At 40.3% G+C, this 21,127-nt stretch overlaps 2 protein-coding genes across 11 annotated transcripts in view; one reads left to right on the top strand and one right to left on the bottom strand.

Annotated features, from left to right (window-relative positions):
* PPP1R14D (protein phosphatase 1 regulatory inhibitor subunit 14D) overlaps positions 1-7,743 on the top strand; it is a 35,218-nt gene extending 27,475 nt beyond the window's left edge. For 4 of the 9 annotated variants that reach the window (XR_011141468.1, XR_011141465.1, XR_011141462.1 and 1 more), the window contains 2 exons: positions 2,178-2,246; positions 7,561-7,743. The gene's annotated coding sequence lies outside the window, so the exon portion shown is untranslated. Of the gene's footprint in view, positions 1-796; positions 896-2,177; positions 2,247-3,148; positions 3,240-7,560 lie in introns of all 9 variants that reach the window. The other 5 variants (XR_011141466.1, XR_011141463.1, XR_011141467.1 and 2 more) reach the window with 3 other exon arrangements.
* On the bottom strand, positions 3,252-19,876 carry LOC104150381 (embryonic protein UVS.2). Of its 2 annotated transcripts, XM_068945873.1 has the most exons (12): positions 19,759-19,876; positions 19,551-19,575; positions 18,521-18,658; positions 16,986-17,103; positions 16,233-16,411; positions 11,435-11,516; positions 10,401-10,528; positions 8,500-8,615; positions 7,819-8,044; positions 6,610-6,728; positions 5,908-6,033; positions 3,252-3,803 (listed from the first exon to the last, which is right to left on the bottom strand). In XM_068945873.1, exons 1-12 carry the CDS (start codon positions 19,825-19,827, stop codon positions 3,726-3,728), a joined length of 1,404 nt encoding a protein of 467 aa, XP_068801974.1. In that variant the 5' UTR covers positions 19,828-19,876; the 3' UTR covers positions 3,252-3,725. The 2 variants fall into 2 exon arrangements, with proteins under 2 accessions (XP_068801974.1, XP_009682911.2); XM_009684616.2 differs by having other exon boundaries at positions 3,252-6,033.
* Between the last annotated feature and the right edge of the window lie 1,251 nt (positions 19,877-21,127).

Here is a 21,127-nt window from a genome sequence, read left to right as displayed (position 1 = left end):
GGCCCGCAGGCCGCCGTGGGCTCCCCGTGCTTTCTCTGTGCTCAGTGCCTCTCGCGCTCCGTTTCTGATCGCCGTTGTTCGCGTAGTAACAACAGTTGCTGGCGCTTTTGAAATGGGACTAGCAGGCTAGGGTGTGGGGTGACTCTTAACAGTGCTTCCTTAATTTCTGGATATTGACTGAAGTAATTATTGAAAGCATTGTTTCAGTAGGGCATCGCTGCTGTGTGCACTGATGTGTGGCATGCTCCCATACTGCGTCTGTAGTCGGTAGGGTGTTGCATTGTTGCCTATTAGCTGTTGCTGGCTGTATTTGTTAATGAGACAAACAGTGCATTTTCTGATGTTGACTCAGTTGCACCCAAGATATTTTTTGGTGTGTTAAACCTGTGGGTGAGATCCTGTTTCAGAAGAGTGGGAAATGAGCTGAAATTAACTGAAAAATTCCAGTTAACTCTAGCCAGTATTTCTCCCAGTGTTTGTTTACATACATTGAAAAAGAAATATCCTACAATGTTTGCCAAAAAAAGTTATTAGATGTAGTTTTACGTACCATAGTTTCACATGAGCCACCTAGTTAATTTTGTGGTTTTACAATAAATAACATTTTCCTTTATTTACTCGTCTGTTTAATAGATAAGTCCACAGTGTAAAGTCATGCACAATTAAATTTGGAATTTGACTAATCTGTTCAAGGAAGTAAGACTCGTTAATTATCTGAACAGAGCTAAACTTAAAGGAAAAACTTTGGGTTTTCTCCCTCAAGCTTTTTTTTTTTTTTTTTTCCCCCTCAATACAGTGAAGAGCATTAGAAATTAAAAGAACAATTGCATAAAACTTGGAAGCTAAAATATGGGCCTGTCCAGCAATTGTATCAGATGCCACCTGAAAATTCGAGGTACTACAGGCACAAAACAGAATCAAGCCAAATCTAAAATCACAGGAGTGACTCAAATAAAAAACTTATTTGGCCTTGCCTTTACTGCTGAGCTGGTCAATAAGAAAAGGGGAAGAGAAAATTTCAATTTAGATGTTACAGTGCAATTTACAGACTGACAGGTGTAATTTAGAGTGCCTCTCCTTAATATAAAATACTGGAAGCAACCCAAAGAATCTTTATGTTCAGAGAGCATCACCAAATGAACAAGAGAGAGCAAGGCAGTTAAAGAAATTTAACTTAATTGTTTAGAGAAGCTTCAGAGGGATTTGTCATATGCAACTGACAGTCGTGATCGTGATAGGAGAAGATTTCACTCCCTCTTTGCTGGAGTGTTGCTTATGGAGAAGAGGGAATTACCATGTTTCAAGAGGGAATAGCATCATGTTTCAGCTGCACGTTTACATTTACTTACTACTGACCACCAGGTGGTGCCTGGCTCCCGTTTAGTCTTTGCAGGTTCTTCACCAGAAGACTGCTTGGCAGCCTAACAGCTGCAGGTTTTCTCTCTTTTCTTGCACGCAGATATTTCCTATGATAAAGGGAACTCAGATTATTAAAATCCGGTGTGGTGACTTAGGCTATAAAGTTTTCGTTTGACATATAGGAGAGTTTAAACGGTCTTTGGTTAATATTCCTTCATCTCAACAAAACTCAGTTGTTGCATAGAAAGTTGTACATTCTCTGCCTCGAGTAGTTATGGCTGCACGTGCTTTATTCTTCTGACTTGCTAGAAAACTGTCCCTAAGTGTGTTTGGCTTGGTCTTGATGATCTTGCAGCTCAATTACTATAATGCGATGTACCTAGAAGTAAATCTTACGGCCTTGAAAAGTTCAACTTGATTCAAAAGGTGACTGTATGACTGCTCAGTCTCCCAGGCTGCAATGCTTCTCCTTACAGTTCAGTGTGATAAAAAGGGCAGATGACTGCATTGAAATTGAAAACTGAGTTTCAGTAGCCTTTTACTGTCGTAGTAGGCTTGTTTCCTTCTTCCAAATGAGGAATCAATTGTACTATCAGCGTGCCAAAAGCTGCCTTTATTTTCTGTCAGGCCTGGGGGCTTCTAGTCATTCAAGTGAACGTTGGCTCAACCACACTTATTTACTTATGTAAGAGAAGCGTATTTTAAATTAAGCAAAAAAGACCAATAAGTAGTAATTTTTTTATGTTTCTGTAATGCTCTATTCCAAGTTGCTTTTTTCAGCAGCGGTAATTAGCAAATCTCTGTTCTGACTTTTACAGGTTAAGAAAGCATACCCTAGAAGGCCCTGACTTGCCACTTTGATAAGAACGTGGACAATCCCAAAGCAGGTAAGATTGGACTGCATGGACACAGATGCTCTTCTTGCCTGTCGCATGTGCACAGATTACTGGAGGTGGCTCTGTTCTATCACAGTTTTGTCTTTGCATGCAATTAAGGTAGCACCTGTTTTTGTTTCATGTGGTGTATACATATGTGGGAATAAGATATATTTGTCACTGCTAGGTACCTCTAATTTTTAAGGTTAAATGCTTACATGTTGGTTTTCAAAGATGTTTTAAGTGAATGCTGAACTTTAATTTGAACCTCTCAAAATCCTCCTGTGACGATATTCGAATCCTGGACCTTTGGCCATACTGTCTTTGCTGTCTACTGGCTGTTTGCTCTAAATTCATATATCTCAGAATCTGAATATTAACAGTAGCTTATGAATCATTATTTATGGACAATGCCCATTGTGAGAGGATTATTGTCTATAAAAGACAAATCCCTTTACACTGTTCAGTTGAGTAGACCTGTTAGCAAGGTCTGTGGAGTCTACAGCTTCTCCATTTAAAATTTGGAACTAACTGGGTGAAAATGAGCGGTAGTCTTTACTGAAAGAATGCCATTCATGAAGGTATTTATCAAAATAAATGATGCTCTCTACCTTGCATTTTCCTGTTTGGCAGGCCACAGATTTATAGACAAATAACGTATAATTAAAGCAGAGACTGCCAGCAGGAAACCAGAGATTTGAGCAGAGCTTAGAGGAAAGCTAAAGGTTTTGATTTCTGTAGAGGGCTGGAAGGTGGTTTGGATTGTGTGTGGGAACTCCAGCTAACATGCTTATCCCTTAAGGAAAATGATTAATAAGGACCCCTAACAACTGATGAAAAATGGAATGTTTAGCTCTCAGATTGAAAAGCCCTTGATCTGAAAGAGAAAAATTATTTGTAACTTTATATTTCAGGGTGTCTGCAGATTCAGGAAGGAATGCGTTCCTGTAACAGTACTGTTGAATTCATGTTTTCAAGACAGATAAGATTGGAGTCTTTCGCCAGGTGCATGCCCTTAGAAACTTGCCTTTAGGGTCACATTGCCACATTTTTGACTCCCACTTAACCCCATATTTCTAGGGACAAGTTGCAAGAATATTACTGTATAATATAATCACTGCTTCGCATGTTGTCCATGGTTGCTCCTTTTCCACAAATATGGGTGAGCATCTAAAACGTTGAACCTAGATGGCCTGGTGTGGAGCCCACATCAGGCTATGAGCGGGGAGCCTCAAGTGATACTCATCTGACTTATTACAGCTGATGGCTTTGACTGTATTTAAAAGAGAGACCCAGTTCAAGTTTGCATAAAATAGGAGTTGTCATGGGGGTTATTACTTCTGCATCCCCTTGAAAACCCTCAGCATCTGTCACCCAAATAGACAGTCAGTGAGGAGAATTAGTTTTTGTATAGTCTGAAGTTGCTGAAGTTTAATTCCTGGAACTTGCTTCTCCCGTCTTCCACAGGCATACATAGTCTTCATTACAGGTTCACACTAGGTATAACAGCAAATCCAGCAGAAAGTGGACTGTGTGTTGAACTGGAAGATGAATGCATTCTATGCTGCCCTATGAAAATACAAAGTTATTGTATTTGAGATTGTCTTGCTCTATTTCTCAGAGAGAACAGCTCTCTTCAGGAGCTGTAGTTAGTCCCCTCATATAGCAAGTAGTGACGTTTTGGATAACAGCAGAGGGAAAAGCATGGACTTCACATCCTGAATGAAATCTTAGGCATCTGAAGCTATGTTTGATTGGTTTTCCCTGCTACTGTTTTTGGAGCTTATGCTAAAAATAGTTTCTGACTGACTAGCATGCCTTCTAGCTGCAATACAAGCATAGCCTTCAGGTACCACCTAAAAGACTTCCCACACTAGGAAAAAAAAATAGTGTCTACCTTATCAGTAACTAGCATATGTGAGCTTTCTTTGGGCAAAAACACAAAGGAAAGTATTTTATTGTTACCAGGAGACAGACGTACTGACTATATCTAGGTCTGCATCTCAGTCATGCCAAGTGTCTCCCCCTTGTTAGGGTATTATTTCAAGCCCTCTTGCACTTTTCAGCTGTTCTGAGATAAATCAATTACAAAAGGCAGGGGGAGTTGGGGGGAGAGGGAGAAGGGGAAGGAAGACCATACCATCCCTTCATTTTAGCAGTGAAAACCATGCCAGAAATAGGTTTTTTTTCTCCCATGCTGCTGAAATTGTTACATCCTTCAACAAAGTGCAAATATAAAGAGGAAGTCAAATAAGACAAAAGACAGTCAGAAGACAGGCGCTCATAAGAATTACAAATACTTGTTGCCCGGTGTGTATGCACTTTCCCATCATGATGCTAGCAGACCCTGATGTACACAGCTGTATTATCAAATATCATTCATTTGAGAATGAAAATTAACCAGGGCTTAAAAAGCAAAACATTACAACAGATCCTTGGTAAAAGAAAAGGGAAAAAAACAACTGTTGATTGGCTGCCTTCCTGGCACTGTGAAATAGTGGCATTTTCTGTGTACTCTTCTTCACAATGGCATAATTGCAGCAAGAACATTATATTTTAGCATCTTTCAGTTCAGTGCTGTCATTTAGCTCTAAATACATCAAGCCTAAGCCAAAGCATTAGCCATCCACAGTAGTGATGTCTCTCTCTTCTTCAGTCCTCTCCTAAGAGGTGGAAGATTTCTCTGTACAGACAAGGTACTTCACACCTGGTATGATGTCCAAAGTTACTGAGTCCATTTGCATTTGATAGGCTTTTCATTAGGTATGTCATTAAAAAAATATTTTGATAATACCCCATGGACAATGGCAGTACCTGACCTGACTGACTCAGGACATAGTTTATTCATACAAATGTCTGTCATGCTTCTCTCCTTGCCCTCTCCCTGACTGCATGCTCCTGCTATTAAGGGTTTCCTTTTAGTCAAATCAATTCCCTGATCTAGTTCACCTCACAAAAGAGGGGTTAGTAAAATTCTTTGAGTTGAGGTGCCGCACCAGAATCTTGGCTTGCATCCTCAATGCAAAGTGGTGATTTCCAGGCCAAGCGAAGGTGCCTATATTAACTCTAAAAGCAAGCTTTGTTTCAAAGCACAAGTGAGCATGTGCCTCAAGGTTTTTCTGTATGCATACTGGAATGCAGATTAGGGGTGGGTAATAACATTTGTCAGAATATGGGTTAAAGTTGCTCCATAGCTATATTCTGAAATCTTTTGGGGCCTATTTTCTAAGCAGCTCACTATGTAGCACGACAAGTGCTTGAAAATCTGGTTCCAGAGTTCCAGTTCTGCTATTGTATTCAGCCACGCAACACCAGCAATGAGATTACTGTAACAAAAAGCTGGGAGTCTCAAACAAACATCCAATGGGAAGGAACATTTTTGTCTATAACTCCCATGCAAATTACACTGCTGTAGAAGTAACAAACTAATAGTTCAAGCTTCAAGCTTGTCAAAGGCATTCAGACAGCTATTTTTTGCTGAAGTCAGTGACATCTTGACTTTTACCTGTGGTTAGTTGGTCACACTTTTTTTTTTTTCTCCACACCTCTCACCCTGATCTGTACGGTACTACCTACCAAACATATAATTCATCTTGAATCCGGGAAACTCCCATACTATATCACTGTGAAATTCAACTAGTACAAAGTTCCCAGTAGAAGTGAAGTCTGCAACCTTCTCTGTCCCACAGAATGGGCCAACTGCAGGTGATGTAGGTTGGCTTCCATCGTGTATGAGCAAGTAGTCATAGATGCATCTGTCATCATCTTCCAGCTCAAAGGATAACATTTTGAGAGATATCTGGGGAAAATACAACCAAAGCACTTTGCTTTCAGGTTATATCCTTTTCAGGTTATATCCTTTGTATGTAACAAGTACAAATAGAGTCTACATTCCTTATGTGTAGGTGATGTTTTTTATTCTGTATTTGGACCACATCCTGATCCCATATTGTAACGGGAAATTATTAATACCAAATTTTTGAATTTATCAGGATTTGCATTAGATGCAAAAGCAATGGGCAATATTGATCTTGTATGTTTTAAATTCTGTTCTCTGGAGGAAAACAGAAAGAGCACCTGTGCAATGTTTCAGTGTCTTAGTAGTGACTATATTACCTAGGGATTATTCTGAGCAAAATGTACAGGTACACGCTCATTTCATAGGAGTTTACATGTACATGTACAGGATTTCCCTTGATGAACATATCAAATATCAAGATTCAGCATAATTTTAACTGGGTTTATGTGTTCAGATTTTCACTCCTGCTTAAAATGCCTGCTTAAAATGTGATATAACACCTGTTATTCTCTAAGGCAAAAAGATTCCAATAGAGAACACTACTGAAGGCAGCAAAAGATTTCCTCTGTGCCTTACCTTGTATCCTACTGGAGAACTGATGATCCAGAAGCATGCTTGGTTTTTAGGGTATTTGTTGGGGTAGTTTGGAGAGGTGATGACTCCATTTGAGACTGTGAAGGTATCCCCACAGTTCACTGAGGGTGTAAAGGAGAAAAAAAGAGAAAGGCTTATTGACAAGAGTATTTTGATAGTAGAAAAGTGAGCTTGCTTATACTCTTGTATTTTTCTTCAAGCCAAGAGAAAGTTTGCTACATTGGAAATCTACTGCTCAACTATATTATTTCTTTGCCTAGCATTTATATCAGCAGCTGTGCTGAAAGAGCTGAAAGCATGGCTGCTAAATAACCTTTGGAGGACAGAGCAACCGAACTTAAAGATATATCTGTCTTTTCCAATGAAGCGTTAGGCCATTAACACAGCATTCCAATGGGGCTAATTTACTGCACTTTCAGAAAAGAATTAGCTCAAGTATCTCGGATTAAATTATCTAGCTAGGTCTGATTCCATCTAGAAAGCTGAACTGAACTTTCAAGAGTAACGTGAAAAGAGTAAAAATGACATTTCTGTGACTTCCTCAATTTCTTTTTTAAAAGGTAGCATTTTCAGCTAAGTAACAAGAATTTAGGTTTTTGGACTAGTGCCTTCTAACTAAAAGCATGTTGCAGCACAACACAATTATATCCAGCACTCCATCTGTAATGCATTGATGTGTTCATAAAACAGACACTGCTGAAGTGAATTGAACTTCATAACACATACTAAAAGCCTTTAATTCAGAAAGTAAAAATTACCCAAAGTTAGTATCCTTCCTGTTGAGTAAAGTGCTACAGAGGCTTGAATAACATATGGCCCCAATCCTGACTTTACATCTCATTGGAGAGATTTTCTTGTCTGTTTCTGCAGTCTTTTTTGCTCTGTGGCTGCACTGCTCCCATTAGTAATTGCATTGTTTTGTATTTAAAAAAGATGTTTTAAAGACGTGAAGAAGCCTAGCAGAGGCTCTCAGAAGAATGGTTCTCAGGACTACTGATGTAAGATCCATGCAACATCCTGTTTTCTGTTTCCTGCTCACCTTCAGCCTCATCAACCCTTAGCCTTCTGTATAATTCCTATGGAGGTGTAAAGAATAAAAATGTACTCTGGAGCAAATTTTGAAAACTTTCATTTTTTCTATACAAATACCATTAATGCTTTTCTCCAAATTCTGTAAAGGAGTGTTCATACCCCTGCTGTAGGAGGCTCTGAATCCTGTGGCTGTAATGGTCTCATCACTTGCAAACTCTATCAGCATTGTGGATCCAGAAGCAACTAAGGAAGGCAGTGGCCCCTTCCCACAGTATCTGTCCAGCAGGACAGGAGAATTCTTGCTGTTTCCATTGTAAATTTTTACATAGTCAGAAGAACAGTCTGAGGAGGATTGAAGATCAAAAGCCTCAAACTGCAGGAAAACCTTAAGACAAACAAGAAAACAGATGTTGGGTTTACTGGGGTGCACAGGGAAAGATTAAAACTAATTGTTATGAACAAGTGAACCAGGACTTTATATCCATTTTACTATCTATCACTGAAATTTGACCTTCTGAATAACAAGCAGAGAATTTCACTGGGCTACCCTGTTACTGAGCCCAATGACTGATGCCTGACTACTGCTTATCTTTAAAAAAAGACATCAAGTCTTAACTGGTTAAAATCAAGTTTAAATAATACATCTGATAGTCTATGAGAAACATAAGTCTTTTGAAAATCGCTGAGACTGTTTTTCATTCATTGCATAACAGAATAAAGATCTTGGTGCATGAAAATGGCTCCCAGATGCTACAGTCCAGTCATAATAATGAGAAGAAAAATAATGCTATATAGCCTTGACACTGTGGTTCAAACCTTCTTTCTCCTAATAAAAATTACCTTGTTCTGAGGGATGCGGATCAACCACAGGCAGTTGCTATTGTTCGGGTATGAGGATGGGTAATTGACAGAGGAGAAGGAGCCTTTGTGTTTAGGCAACACAGAGCTACAGCAATCTGAAGGAAAGAATCGAACAATGCTGAAAAGACAGAAAACTACAGAAAAATCTTCCAGAAATGCCAGACACAGCTCTCCAATTTGCATCAGACAAGCTTGTAAGGAAAATTATCTTGTTTACAATTGTGTTGATGTTCCTAGTGTAAAAGCTATTCAAAACCTATAAGCAAAATACAACTAGTTAAGGTAACTAGCTGCTTCTGGATTTTAAGACAGCAGGGCTTCACTGACATATTTCAGTTTACTAAAAGTCTGGATCTTACATGAACTTGCGTAGCTTCAGTCGCAAGAGTAGTTTCAGTCACATCAAAACATCCATTCCCATTAGCAAATGTGCGTATTCATAAGTGTATGCAGAGTCAAGCTTAAAAACCAAATTCTAACAAAACAAAGAGGGATAATCACTGAGGGAAGGCAACAGCACAAACAGCACAAAAGTCATGTTATTGAATTAGTTATTGGTATGCAAAGTTTGATCTCATCTAACTTCTGTCTTTCCACATGTAATCTTATTTATCAAACTATTTGAGTAACTCCCAAAATTATAAAATACGAACATATTTTATGGCATCTTTTTATGGCATTATGGCATCTTTTTTTCCTCATCCTCTCCACTGCCCTTGAGACAACTGGACTTTATTTTGCATCATTTTTTCCCCCGATAGTTTTTCCCCATCTCTCCCCCATTTCTGAAATCTAGCCCTTTTCTTTCAAAAGCTACAGATCTAATTATATAATTGAAATGTGATTATGTGATTATGTATTGAAATGTGATTTATTCCCCACCCCCTATCAAGAGTTTATTTGCTTTCTGAAATCATTATCTTTGAGATGATGACAGATGCTATTAAATTGACAGCTCATCTCATGTGCAGTTGAGAAGTTGGGAGGAACCATCCTGATTTCTGTACCTAACTATCTAGTTGAAGGAGTACTGATTCCTATTACTGACAGATTATTTATCAATGTTGCACACACAATTCAGAGCAGAATTTCATATGCTAGTATTCAGACCATATTCATGTATTTTACTCTTTTGCTGGAAATTAACAGAATAACATCTCAGAAAAGTCAAATTCCTTTGACGGATTTAGTCAAATAACCTAAATCCGTTACCCTCTCTACTGGGAGTCAAGGCAAAACTACATTGCAGGATCATGTCTAGTGTTTTACCTGTTATTCGGTGCCTTGACTGAAGAGTTCCTGCTCTAAAGGAATGCTTAGGTGTTTCTAGGCCTTCAAATACTATAGTGAAGGGCAAGGAAGTAAATAACTATACACAAAGCCAAGGGAATTCCCCTCAAAGAAATATTCTAACCAGCCTAAATGACACCCATATTTACAGCCCTGCAGTCATTTTCTGACTGAAAGAACTCACAGACCTGCTGGTACCACTGATAAATGGGACTCTAAACTATAATTATGGCTGGGGATAGCTCACACGCTTTGCAACTTTCAGGGCTTTCCTGAAATGAGAAGTTCAGAGGCAGCTACCATGATGATTTTTGTGATGGCTTTTCCTTGTGTCAAAGGGCAGGGACCCCGTCAACACCTCTTAGAACAATAGTCCGTTATTGAAAATAAATTGCTCTTCCCAAGAAGCAGCAGCTGGGCACAGGGATGAGTCTTTCCACATGCATACCAGCCCTCTTATAGGGCTGAGGAAAAGACGTGTGGAATTGATTGTGGGCTGAGTTCCTTTGAGGGACGTCTGCCAGTGCCTACAGACACTGACTGGAAAAGGATTCACCTATAAATGGATGCCTGGCGTCTACAGCACTTACTGCACTTGTAGAGCTTGTTGATTTTAGCCACATCCAAGTTACTCAGTCCTTCTCTCTGTCCAATGGGTACAGAGGGGTCAGGAACTGGTACAATAGTTCGTTCCCCAGGAGTGTTAGAGAAATCATACCTGTAGAAATAAGGAAATCACATTTCTAAATCGCTTTTCTTTCAAACAGTCAAGTTCTCTAATTGCATAAACATATCCATGTACCATCTGCACAGAACTATAATGGAAAAGGGCAAGAACCTTCTCAGAAACAAGTTAGTCTTTCTTGAAGACAGTGTGGCACCTATTTTGTGTGCAACTGAAAGAAGGAAGCAAGTTAAAACTGTATTGTCCTGAGAACTTTATCCTGGCAAAATGAGCTAAATCCCACCTTCACGGTTCAAAGAGGCAGAGGATCTACAAGAGTTTGTCTAAGTTGCTAATTCTTTATATTTGATACCTACAATTTCCTTTCTCCTGCTAAACAAGTTTTATTTCACTGTTTTGTCCAGGAGTTGTTACTTGCTAGTGGGAGTGCCAGAAAAGGTATATGATGCAAGCTTGTATGTAGTGGACTAAAAACACAACCTTAGGTAGCATTCCAAGATTATAAATAGAGTTTTGTGTGGCAGCATACAACATCTTAATGCCATAAAACCAATCTATCCTCCCTTTCTCTCTGCCCACTGTTGCCTAAGTGATTTCATTAACTCAGTAACAGCCTATCATAGACTTAGAACAGGCTTAGCTCAGTGACTTGACAGAGTTGCTTTCGATCATAGCCACGTCAAATGCCTCTAGAAAGATGTGCGAGTACGGCAATAGAAAACATCATCCTAATTTTTTCTTCTATCCCCACCAATTCTATTTTCTACAAATACCTCTGACAGAGGAAGTGTTCACCTTTGATTGTGATGTCTATTCACTCAGTTTTAAGTGAACAGCAAAAACCAGTCCCTGCACAGAACAATTCTGTCTCCCCAGATCTGAGCAGAGGATCTGAGCACTGTTTGCTTCTATGAAAGAAAACCTCAGAAACCAACTTACGCGCCATAGTGCATCACAGAAGAATAGTCATAGGGAAGGCCAAGATTTTTGGAATTCACTTTCCCAAAGTTTCCTTGTTCCTCTGTAAGGTAGAAAAGCAACATTTCAGTCAGAACAGGAGTGGAGGGACCCCCCTTCCCCACATCCTAAGAGTGATATTTCTGTTCTCAGACGCTACCTGTTATCATAATTGCTTAGGATAAAAATCATGAAATCCTTACACACTCCTTCTCATGGGACCCTGAGTCTTCCGAAGCACCAAAGCCTTCCAAAGCCCATGGGAGTATTTCTACTGAATCTAGTAGGCTTCAGAATAGAACCTCTATCAAATAAGAAGTCAAAGTTTCAATATGCTCAATTAATCCAATTCCACTCCTCATGGAAATGTATTTATCTGTCCGTTTTCATTAGGGTGTTTCTAAATATATTTCAGTGTATTATTTTGAACATTTAAAACTCCCAACTTATAACCCAAAGCTGTGTCCATACCTTGGAGAGGCAAATCTGGCTGACTAGCTAGATCTAAAAGTCAGAGGTAAGCATGGGTGACTATCAACCTGTCTTGCCAAGTCCTTCTACTGTCTGTCAGAAAGGAACAACTCTGATCTGAAGGGAGTCTTAGAGTTCAAGGGATAGGAACAAGGTTTGCCTCTTACTCACACCGAAGCATATGTTATCAGCCCTGTTCTGGCTTCACGTCTGGTCAAACCCATCAGCAGTGACTGCAGTTAAGTGAGACTACCCAGCTGACTTAAGGGCAGCCAAATAAGGTCAGCTGGAAACATCCTGTATAGGGCGCTAATATAGCTCTCCTCATCACAGCTAAGTACCTCATGACTTTATCTGTTTAGTCCTAAAAAGCCCCTGTGAGGTAAGAAAGCGTTATACTGATACAGGACTAGCACAGAGACATAAGGCTGGAATGTCACCTAAGTGACATCTAAGTTATGCGCGGAAGCTATTCAGGCTCTCAGGATTGTCAGAGGAGGGGCAGGCATACTCAGAGAGGAGGTTTCATTCCATTTTAATCTGAAGGCACCTATTTCTCTCTCTTGACTGAAGAGCATTAAAACAAATTACACCCTGGGTCACTTGCTCGTGGTAAGACAGGCAAGCAAGCAAGGTCAGCGCAGGGAACTGAAAACAGTCTGCCCAATATCTGGGCTAGTGCCCTAACCGCTGAGTGCTCTTTCCTCATTCAACATCTGTATCTTCATTATTTTAACTAGTGGTTTGTAAACTACAAACTATCTGGGCAAGAGTTCAGCATTGGACACTTGTCAGAAAATCATCCTGACTGAATCTCCTGAGTTTGCGCAACTTGGCTGGCAAGCTTGCAAGCAGAGCTAGTCTCTTCCAGTAATGCCCTTCAGTGCTGGTGCTAACCAGGACTAGGAAATGCAAAGAAAAGCTTTGACATCCTGAATTATACAAGGTATGGGGATAAAAGTGACTTAGAGCTTTTCATAGCTCAGAAACTGACTCAAGGTTCAAATCAGTTCTCATCAGCACTGGCATTCCTTATCCTATTAGAATTTTATCTCAATTCATGTTGTCTTCCATACTGACTTCAAAAAGAGTTACCAGGTGTTCAGCTTCTTTTGGTGTGATGAAGAGAAAAAGAAAACAGTTCAATTTCAGTGAAACATTTAGGTAGCTGCCGGCCTACATGTGTGTAAGTGCTTTGCTGAGCTGGGTTGTTAAAAAGCAGGACTAAAGGCAGCTCAGCTGTACGGAGGGGCTCCCTAGCCTTGGCGTCTGCCTTGTCACATATCACAGCAGACTAGCTGTCTAGACCTTAACCCATCTCCTCCACTGAAAAACAAAAACCCCTACCTCTGCCAAAATCTAAGTGTAGTGACTCAGGAAAGCTGAAAAGGAAGCTCTGGCTGAAGGCTCTGAACACAGTTTTGTTCCCAAAAAGTTTGTGGAAAAACACAAGCTGAGTTTTGAGTAGCTAAGTGGACAGCCAATGGTCAAGCTGCATTTTGTCAAAACAAAGAAGTAGGATGGCTTCCAAGGTGAACTGCTGGGTAAAAACAAAACCCAGGAAACATCCACAATACTGCAGTCCTGGCAAGAGAAAAAACAGAGCGTGTGGGAGAGCTGGAAAACTGCAGAAGGTCCTGAGGTCTAATTCTTCATCACTGAGGTCAGGAGCAGCTCTGCCATCAGCCCTGTTGAATGGTGGCATATTTTTTCAGGATATGTACATTAAGAACCCTCATGAATGTGGCCATGTCCCTTCATCTCTTTTTCCCTGCACGTCTTTGAATTCTTTTCCCACGCTGCTCTGTTGCACAGCTCCCTTACCCCATCAGTCTTATCAGCCCTCGCTCCTGATTTTCACTGCTAGAACACTGAGCATATATCCCCCTTTTTGCATAGTCTTGTCTTCCTCGCCTCTTCCCCCTCTCTTATCCTTTCATTATAATGGGCCTGAATCAGAGCGTGCTTATGTCAGTAAGCATCGAGAATGATATGTGAACATGTGGTCTTTCCCCCGCAAAACTGGTGTAAGTGAAATTTTATTTGTCTGGTATCTTCGGTATAACTTCATGTTTTTAAAGTCCTCTTCTAGGACACATCCTCTGTTTTCAAACATGACATCCTTGTTGTATAACAATGGCAAGCAATTCATAACATAATTATACCCTAACACCAGAGCTGACACTTAAATAACAGCATAAAATGGAATTTACTTGGGAATCTTGGGAATAGCTGAAAAAAGTTTGGCGAACACTGTGTTAGGAATTTGTAATAAAAACAGTCATGTTCCAAGCTGGAGAAAAAAATGTTTTCAGCTGTGTATGACACTGAAGAATATATAGAATTTGAAATGGAGTTGTCCAGTCTCATTTATTGTTATTTGTTTTCTATAAAAAACTAAGTCCACTATTATTTCATTACAAATGTTGTAGCTTGTCCAGCTTGCTTGTAGCTGTCACAGACAAGTGTCTCCTTGCATCCCTTCTCCTGCTCTCTCCTGTGTACCAGTTTCTCGTTTTCCTTTCTCTAGAACTTCCTGTTGTTCAAGCCTCTGTATATACTCTATGTCCCCAGCACACAGCTCAAGGGCAGGTCCCCAAACTATTCATCCTATATTCCTTCCTTTTCCCAGATAACATTCACTTGTTTTCCCCTACAGATTTACCAGTCCTGAGCATTCCCTGTTGCTCATTCTTCTCAGAAGTGTCTATCATTCTCTTCACAGAGCAAATAATTGCAGTCCTTCCTCTCACATCATACCAGATCCCAGAATGTCCCATATGCTAGTGGCTGCATGTGCTTCCATTCTCACCCTCTTCATAGGGCCCATTATTCTCATCTACATTTCAGGCTATATATTTTGCACTCACTGCCGGTGCTATGACCTCTGTCTGCCACCTTCCCTATTTCCACAGCTTTCCCCAGATAGAGTTGCTGCGTACTTCCTCAAACCAAGATTCTCCACCATGATTTCCAGATATCATCTGTCACTCCACCTCAACTAAAAAAGTCCCATAGTCCCTCGCTTCCTGGCCAAATCTGTGTGTACTTCTCTTCCCCATTCTGCCCTCCTTAGGCTTTCTTACTTGCTCCTAGTATTGTCTCTGTTTGGGACAAAGTGCCAACATCTTACATCTACCAAGACAAAGAGCAGAGCGGGGTTAGCTGGAAGATATAAATATGGCTATCAAATGGATCTTTGGATTAAGGACAGTTTCAGAGATAGGAACAGTATTTTACCAGTCTGCCTTTTCCCATTTCTGTCTTTCTCACCAGCTCCCAACTTGAGAGTTCTACCCACCACCACTTAGGACATTCATTCCACATTTGGAGTAGATCAGATGAAGCATGCAAGGGTTACCAGACTGCATACAGAAAGACTGACAGGCTGCACCTAATGCTAGGCTAAGGAGCATTGGCCAGCAACTAGGTCTAAAAGGGTAATCTCTGAAAGCTGTTCCAGGTGTCTGTTCTACTGACTGCGTACCAGGAATTCAGGAGCATCTCCACTGTACTCTAAAGGCTGTGAGAGCTCACACTGCCTACAAATCTCATTGACCCTCATGGTAAACATCAAGGGTCTTGATGGCTAATTTGTCTGCTCAGCTTCAGTTATATGATGTCGCTTCAATGCCAGCAGGTATCCCTATGGTCATAGGTTTAGGGCAGGCACAGACCCGAGCATATTCATGTCTGAGCTAAAGAACAGAAGAGACTGGTGGTTTACATTCCTGACATGCGCAAAAGCTTACATAAGCCTTCACCCAGACTGCAGACAGAGAGCATCACAGAGAACAGAACTAAAAAAGACCTCCAGAACATCCTGAAAAGCTCCAGTTACAAGGACTCTGTGCCCTTCCTGGCCAACGTATTCCAGTGCTTTACCATTTTCATTTCCAGAAGTGTTTCCCTAATGTGATCTGATCTCAAGTGATTCAAGCCCATTACAACCTGTGCTCCCCACAACAGAGAGCAGATGATTCCTTTTTCTCCTCACTACAATGTGTCATATTCCTGATTACCTTGTTACTGCATATATAAGGTGAGTCTCAGCTCAGGCTGTGATCAACATAAGAGCGTAGACCTAATTTTAGGCTGCACCTCCATCAAAAATATGCTAACATAGCTGTGGCAGCAGAAATCCCTCTAGTAAAAATAAACCCTGATCAAGAAATGCCATCACACTGAAGTACTGCTGCTACAACTCAGCTAGGTATTAATGATGATTAGTTATATTGCTGTTTGCAGAAGAAACATTCTCCTTTATATTCAAAACTGCAAGTTTTCTCTTAAGATTTAGTGGACATACCTGCCGCAATATGTTCCCACATAATCTTGACAAAACTGTCCCGGTCACTCCGTGCCTGTTCATGGATGAAGCCCAGTGCATGGTTCATTTCATGCTGAATTGCTCCTTTATCCATGCAGCCATTTTTCATCAGGCCTAGTGCTTGACGTCCTCCAATTTTTCCAAAGTAAGACCAGCAGCTAAGAATAGCCAATCAATAGCCGAAACGGTCGTGTTCAGCACATGCAGAGAAATAGATGTACCAATTAAGGCACCAGGGGCTTCTAGATGTGCAGCCACAGGGGACATGCAAATAGTTACTGCTGTGACATAGTTGGCTACTGCAAGCTGCCAGACTAAAACTGCAGAAAGGGAGAAGTAAAGCTTTTGTGGTAAGTATGGTAAATTTTAAAACGGTAAATGGGATATGTCAAACAGATTAAACAGTTCAAGTAGTTAAACAAGGAACCTGAAGCAATTGTACTTCTTCCTAAATTTTTTGTAACATTTAAGGAGAATATCCCATTTTGAATTATACCCTATTATCTTCAATGAAGTCCACACAAATTTGTTCTGCAGCCCATAACCAGCGTGGTTAACTATCAGTATAAAGAAAAGTGAAAAATTGCACATGCCCTCTTAATCTTGACTCCTAGGATAAGAAAGGGGAATTACTTGAATCCAGACTAAACAGGAAAGAAGCTGAAATACAAACCAAAAGGAATAAACCCACAATTTTTAGGTGCTCCCACTCCCAGGAGTCAGGGAATTTACCTCTGCCCACGTTCAATGTGTACATAGTCTGTTTCTGTAGTGCGATTTACAAACTGCACACAGGTCAGCGTGGAGACCTCTTGCAGAGCATCAGCAATCCAAGACCTCTCTGTTGCTGCTGGGAAGAGAAAGGGGCCAGGAGAAACCTTACTTGGTTTATCAGTGTAAAATAAGATGGGGGCGTTCCTCTTAATCTCCACACTACTTTAGCTTTTTAGCATAAATACAATCAGAAAAAGGGGCACAAAGCCTTAGAGATCTTCAAATTGATTAGACTTTGAAGGGGAGATGCAATTATTACAGCTGGCCCTTATGCATTCTATAGGTGGTAGGTGATGGGTGGGGGAAAGCGAAGGACTGGCATTATATTCTCCGTTAGACAGGAGGGAAAAAGTGAAACAAAGCTTGAAATGCAAATAATTGGATTAGAGTATCCCAAATGAGCTATCTGACAGTAGTTAAACACAGAAAAACTAGCTTATCAGAGACAATGAAAGCTTGCCATGTACCCCTTGAAGTCATTTGAGGCAGCCAGCGTTCAGAAGCTCTGAAGATCACAGCATTTCTATTCAGGCGCCAAATATAGATTGAAGTGTTTATCTACTTTTGAACATTTTGGCCTAATTTAGCTTCCTCAATTATGAATCATTTCCAACTGCTTTGTATCTCAGTTTCCTCAACTTTAAAGTTTGGGGAGAGTGAGGTAGAGAGAATAACCCTTACCTAACCAACAAGAGTATGTGCTGTAGTTCTAGAAGTGCATAGGGGCAGAGGAACAGCCGTAATATAGTGCAGAGACTGGGCTCTCCCCAACCCTCTCCTGCTCAAATAATAGCATAAAGAATCCCCAGGAATGGGAACTAGGCTCAGGCTGTATTTCACTTCCATATCATTTCCCCTCAAAGAGAAATCTTCAGAAGGATCTCTATGGAAGCCTCAGAGAGGGAGAGATGGAAGACCCACACAGCTGATATTGAGCCTTCTAGAACAATTTTCTAGAATAACACATTGGTCCTGCAACCTTGTCCACTGGAAAAAAATCTATTGACTGACCTCAGGAAAACAGTAAGAAAAAAAACCCTGCATTTTTTCCTTTGCCGGATTTCCAGTGGGGGAACATTTCTTCTGGAGAGTTGAAAGAGTTCTGAAAAGTGTTCTTGGTAATAATGCATTTTGACACTAATATATTTATGGTGAGAGCAGGTTGTATTTTGTCTTCTGTACTTGCTAAATATCAGCAAATGCACTGTAGCTAGTAGGAATGAACTAGTATTTGTAGTTAAAATGAATTAACTGCTATTTGCATAACAAGTACTGCCCAAATAACCACGTATTTTAGTGTTGGTAACTAGCATATTTGGAGTCAGCCAAACTATTCATCGGGCCAACAGATTAGCAGAAGAGATAAATCAAAAAGTTCTCTTTTGGACTAAGTGCTTTTGATGCATGCCCCAGAACCATCGTGAAACAAGGCACAGAACTCAGTGACCAGAAGATTGATGCTAACTTCATGTCATCCATTTGCATGCACTTACAGAAATCAGAAGAGATGTTAATTGGAACCTTGACTAGTCCATCCTGTGACTTAGGCCATAAACAACTCTCACAGTTAATTGCACTGCGTTGCACTCTTCTCAAGAGGATGTCTCCTTCGTAAACAGCCGTTCCACTATCTGGCAGAGGAAAAAAGAAAGCATACAAGAAGGCAAATTTCAGAAGTGCAAAAGGGAGATGAAAGACATGCACTAACCAAGCTTCTGTACCTTTGGAAATTTCTTCCACTGAAGGGTTACTTTCCAGTAATGTAAAAAAGGATCAGCAAATTAGTACTGAGTGCATAACATAGTGTGCTAAGACTGATGAGGTGCAACTTCCTGGATAGAAGAGATTAATATAGATGTCAGTGCAGCTATAATTAAAGCTGTGACTAAATACGTATTACCTTAAGAAGTTTTGGGAGCTTTAGAGTGGAAGGCTCTCTTAGCATTGTAAATAATTGTTCTCTTCATTAGAGCTTGTGGAATTAAAGAGAAGTCATAAGTGACCTCTGAAAAACCATAGAAAAGCAATGACTTTCTATCATGCATATTGGGTACATGCTAGCTATTAATTTCTAGGTTACCTGTTAGTTTGACATACAACATTGTGACAGGCTCCACAGTTCCGACTCCCAAATACTTGGAATACGTTTCTCACAGACAAGAACTACTGGTTATTATGCCAAAAATGTACAATAGTTTTGGGTACAGCAGACACAGAAGTGACTTGATGTTGCATATAACAGAAATCAAAGTGAAAAGGATTCTAATTTACTGAGGCTTCATGTAAAAAAAAACCATTCGTTAGAGCAATTACTCAACTCTATTTTCTTTACCGTGACAACAAATAAAGAAACTGAATGCAACTTTAAAACACACACGTGCTCTGAATTTTATGAATTGTTTTCCACTGATGCTGGGCATTTTCAGAGGAAAAAAAACGTACAAAATTAGGAAAACAAGGTATAGAGAAGCAGCCCCCACCAAAACCTGCAGTTACGTATAAAGTAATTAAAATCAAACTCACCTAAGTCATTGTTTCTTGTAGCTATCTGCAAAAAAAAAAAAAAAACCAAGTACATCCTTTAGCATGTGCTTAGCATATGCTCTGCATAGCAGAAAATTTCTGTCATGTAAAATCACAGCAGTTAATGCTTGTAATTAATTTTAAGACAGTCAGACCAACTCAGCAGCAGCAATGTAAATTCTTAACTGCTCTGAGAGCAGGGACACACCTGGATAGATTTACTCAGCACAAAGCTATAGAGAAATGCTAAATTAGCTGGCAGAAGAAGATACTTCATCTTCAAGTTTCTGAGGTGGTCTTCTGTGTTCTGCAGCTGTGTTCTCAAAGCTGTGATTAGTTTTCTCAGGAGAAGTTTTATAGGAAAGCTGTTGTTAACAAGTGTACAAAATTAGAGAACATGAAGTGTTTTCACAAAACAAACAAGCGGCAGGAACTCCCAAGAGAATTGCCAGGCTCTCATTTCATACTTATTTATCTTCAGAAACCAGAGGAAGCGGAGCAATAAGAAAATCCAGCAACCTTAAAGTGACTCATCTTTAACTCTGAGGAACCCACGAGCTGCTGCAGGTTCCCTCACTGCTGACTGAGAGACTGGACATCTGCTAGCAGTCTGTCTACAGTAAAACTCAGTCTTGAAGGAAGCCTTGGACCCATCCCCACTGATTACCTGTCATAGAAACTCCTTAACTTGTTGCCAGCAACCACCCTGCTCTGCCAAGGTCCAGAGCCTGGCTCTCAGCCTGCCCTCTCCCTGCACGCCTCTCCACCAAGCTTCAACCCCTGCAGAATACCCAGTGCTGCAGAAAAGCCTCAAGATCTGCTTTAGAAAACAGACAGGAAAACCTTTGCAATTGCCTGCAAAGGCAAAACTCATAGCAGGTGATGGCAGAGGGTAGTCTTTGACAGGTATTTCCAGATAGAGGAATAGCTGATCCCTTATTTTTAAGAGTACTTTGCTAGGAAAATCTTAGCTGATTTGAAATAAAACTTTTCTAATATTTTCATTTTAACCCTACTGATACTATGCTTCTAAGCTTTTAAAATATGTGAAATATTTTGTGACTTCCAGAATTCATCTACACAGTTATTATTTCAGTATAATCTGCATGGAAATTATGAGGTGCATACACGAAGAACCCCATTTTCCCTGTCTGAAAAGAGGATGAAGTTCAGAAGTCCTTATTAGTTTGTCTTATATTGGTTACCAGAAGTCTTCCTGATGGGTGCACGGTTCAGAACAACCCCCCCATCTATTGGAGATCAAGATCAAAAGAGGCAGAGGGAGGAACAAGCACAGTTCCACGGCTACACACTACAAAATGACAGGGGAGAGAGCAGAAGCTATTAGACAGCAAAAGCAGGAAAAACAAAAACCAGAGCATTGTGCAGAACCTGGAGCTGTGTCACTCCACGTGTGCATGAGGGAGGGCTGGAAAGGCCCTTTGAAGTTCTGCCATGCAGTTTTGCATACCCAGTTTGTAAAAGGCTCTTCGTAATGTCATAATGACTCCAGCTGCAGACCACAAACCAGTCATCCCCAAGCCAGGAAAGTTACACTGTGGCTTAACACGCTTTCT

This window comes from Struthio camelus, chromosome 5, assembly GCF_040807025.1.
Source record: "Struthio camelus isolate bStrCam1 chromosome 5, bStrCam1.hap1, whole genome shotgun sequence".
Taxonomy (NCBI): domain Eukaryota; kingdom Metazoa; phylum Chordata; class Aves; order Struthioniformes; family Struthionidae; genus Struthio; species Struthio camelus.
This window is presented reverse-complemented; position numbering and strand designations above follow the sequence as displayed.

What these genes read in the sequence shown, in the direction of transcription:
- LOC104150381 (XM_009684616.2), bottom strand. Translation starts at nt 19,827, where the DNA reads ATGAAGTATCTTCTTCTGCCAGCTAATTTAGCATTTCTCTATAGCTTT. An exon ending in TGCTGAGTAAATCTATCCAG is followed by an intron (nt 19,576 to 19,758) that starts GTGTGTCCCTGC and finishes TTTTTTTTGCAG; the next exon opens with ATAGCTACAAGAAACAATGA. An exon ending in GTTCTCCAGTAGGATACAAG is followed by an intron (nt 6,034 to 6,609) that starts GTAAGGCACAGA and finishes TATTTTCCCCAG; the next exon opens with ATATCTCTCAAAATGTTATC.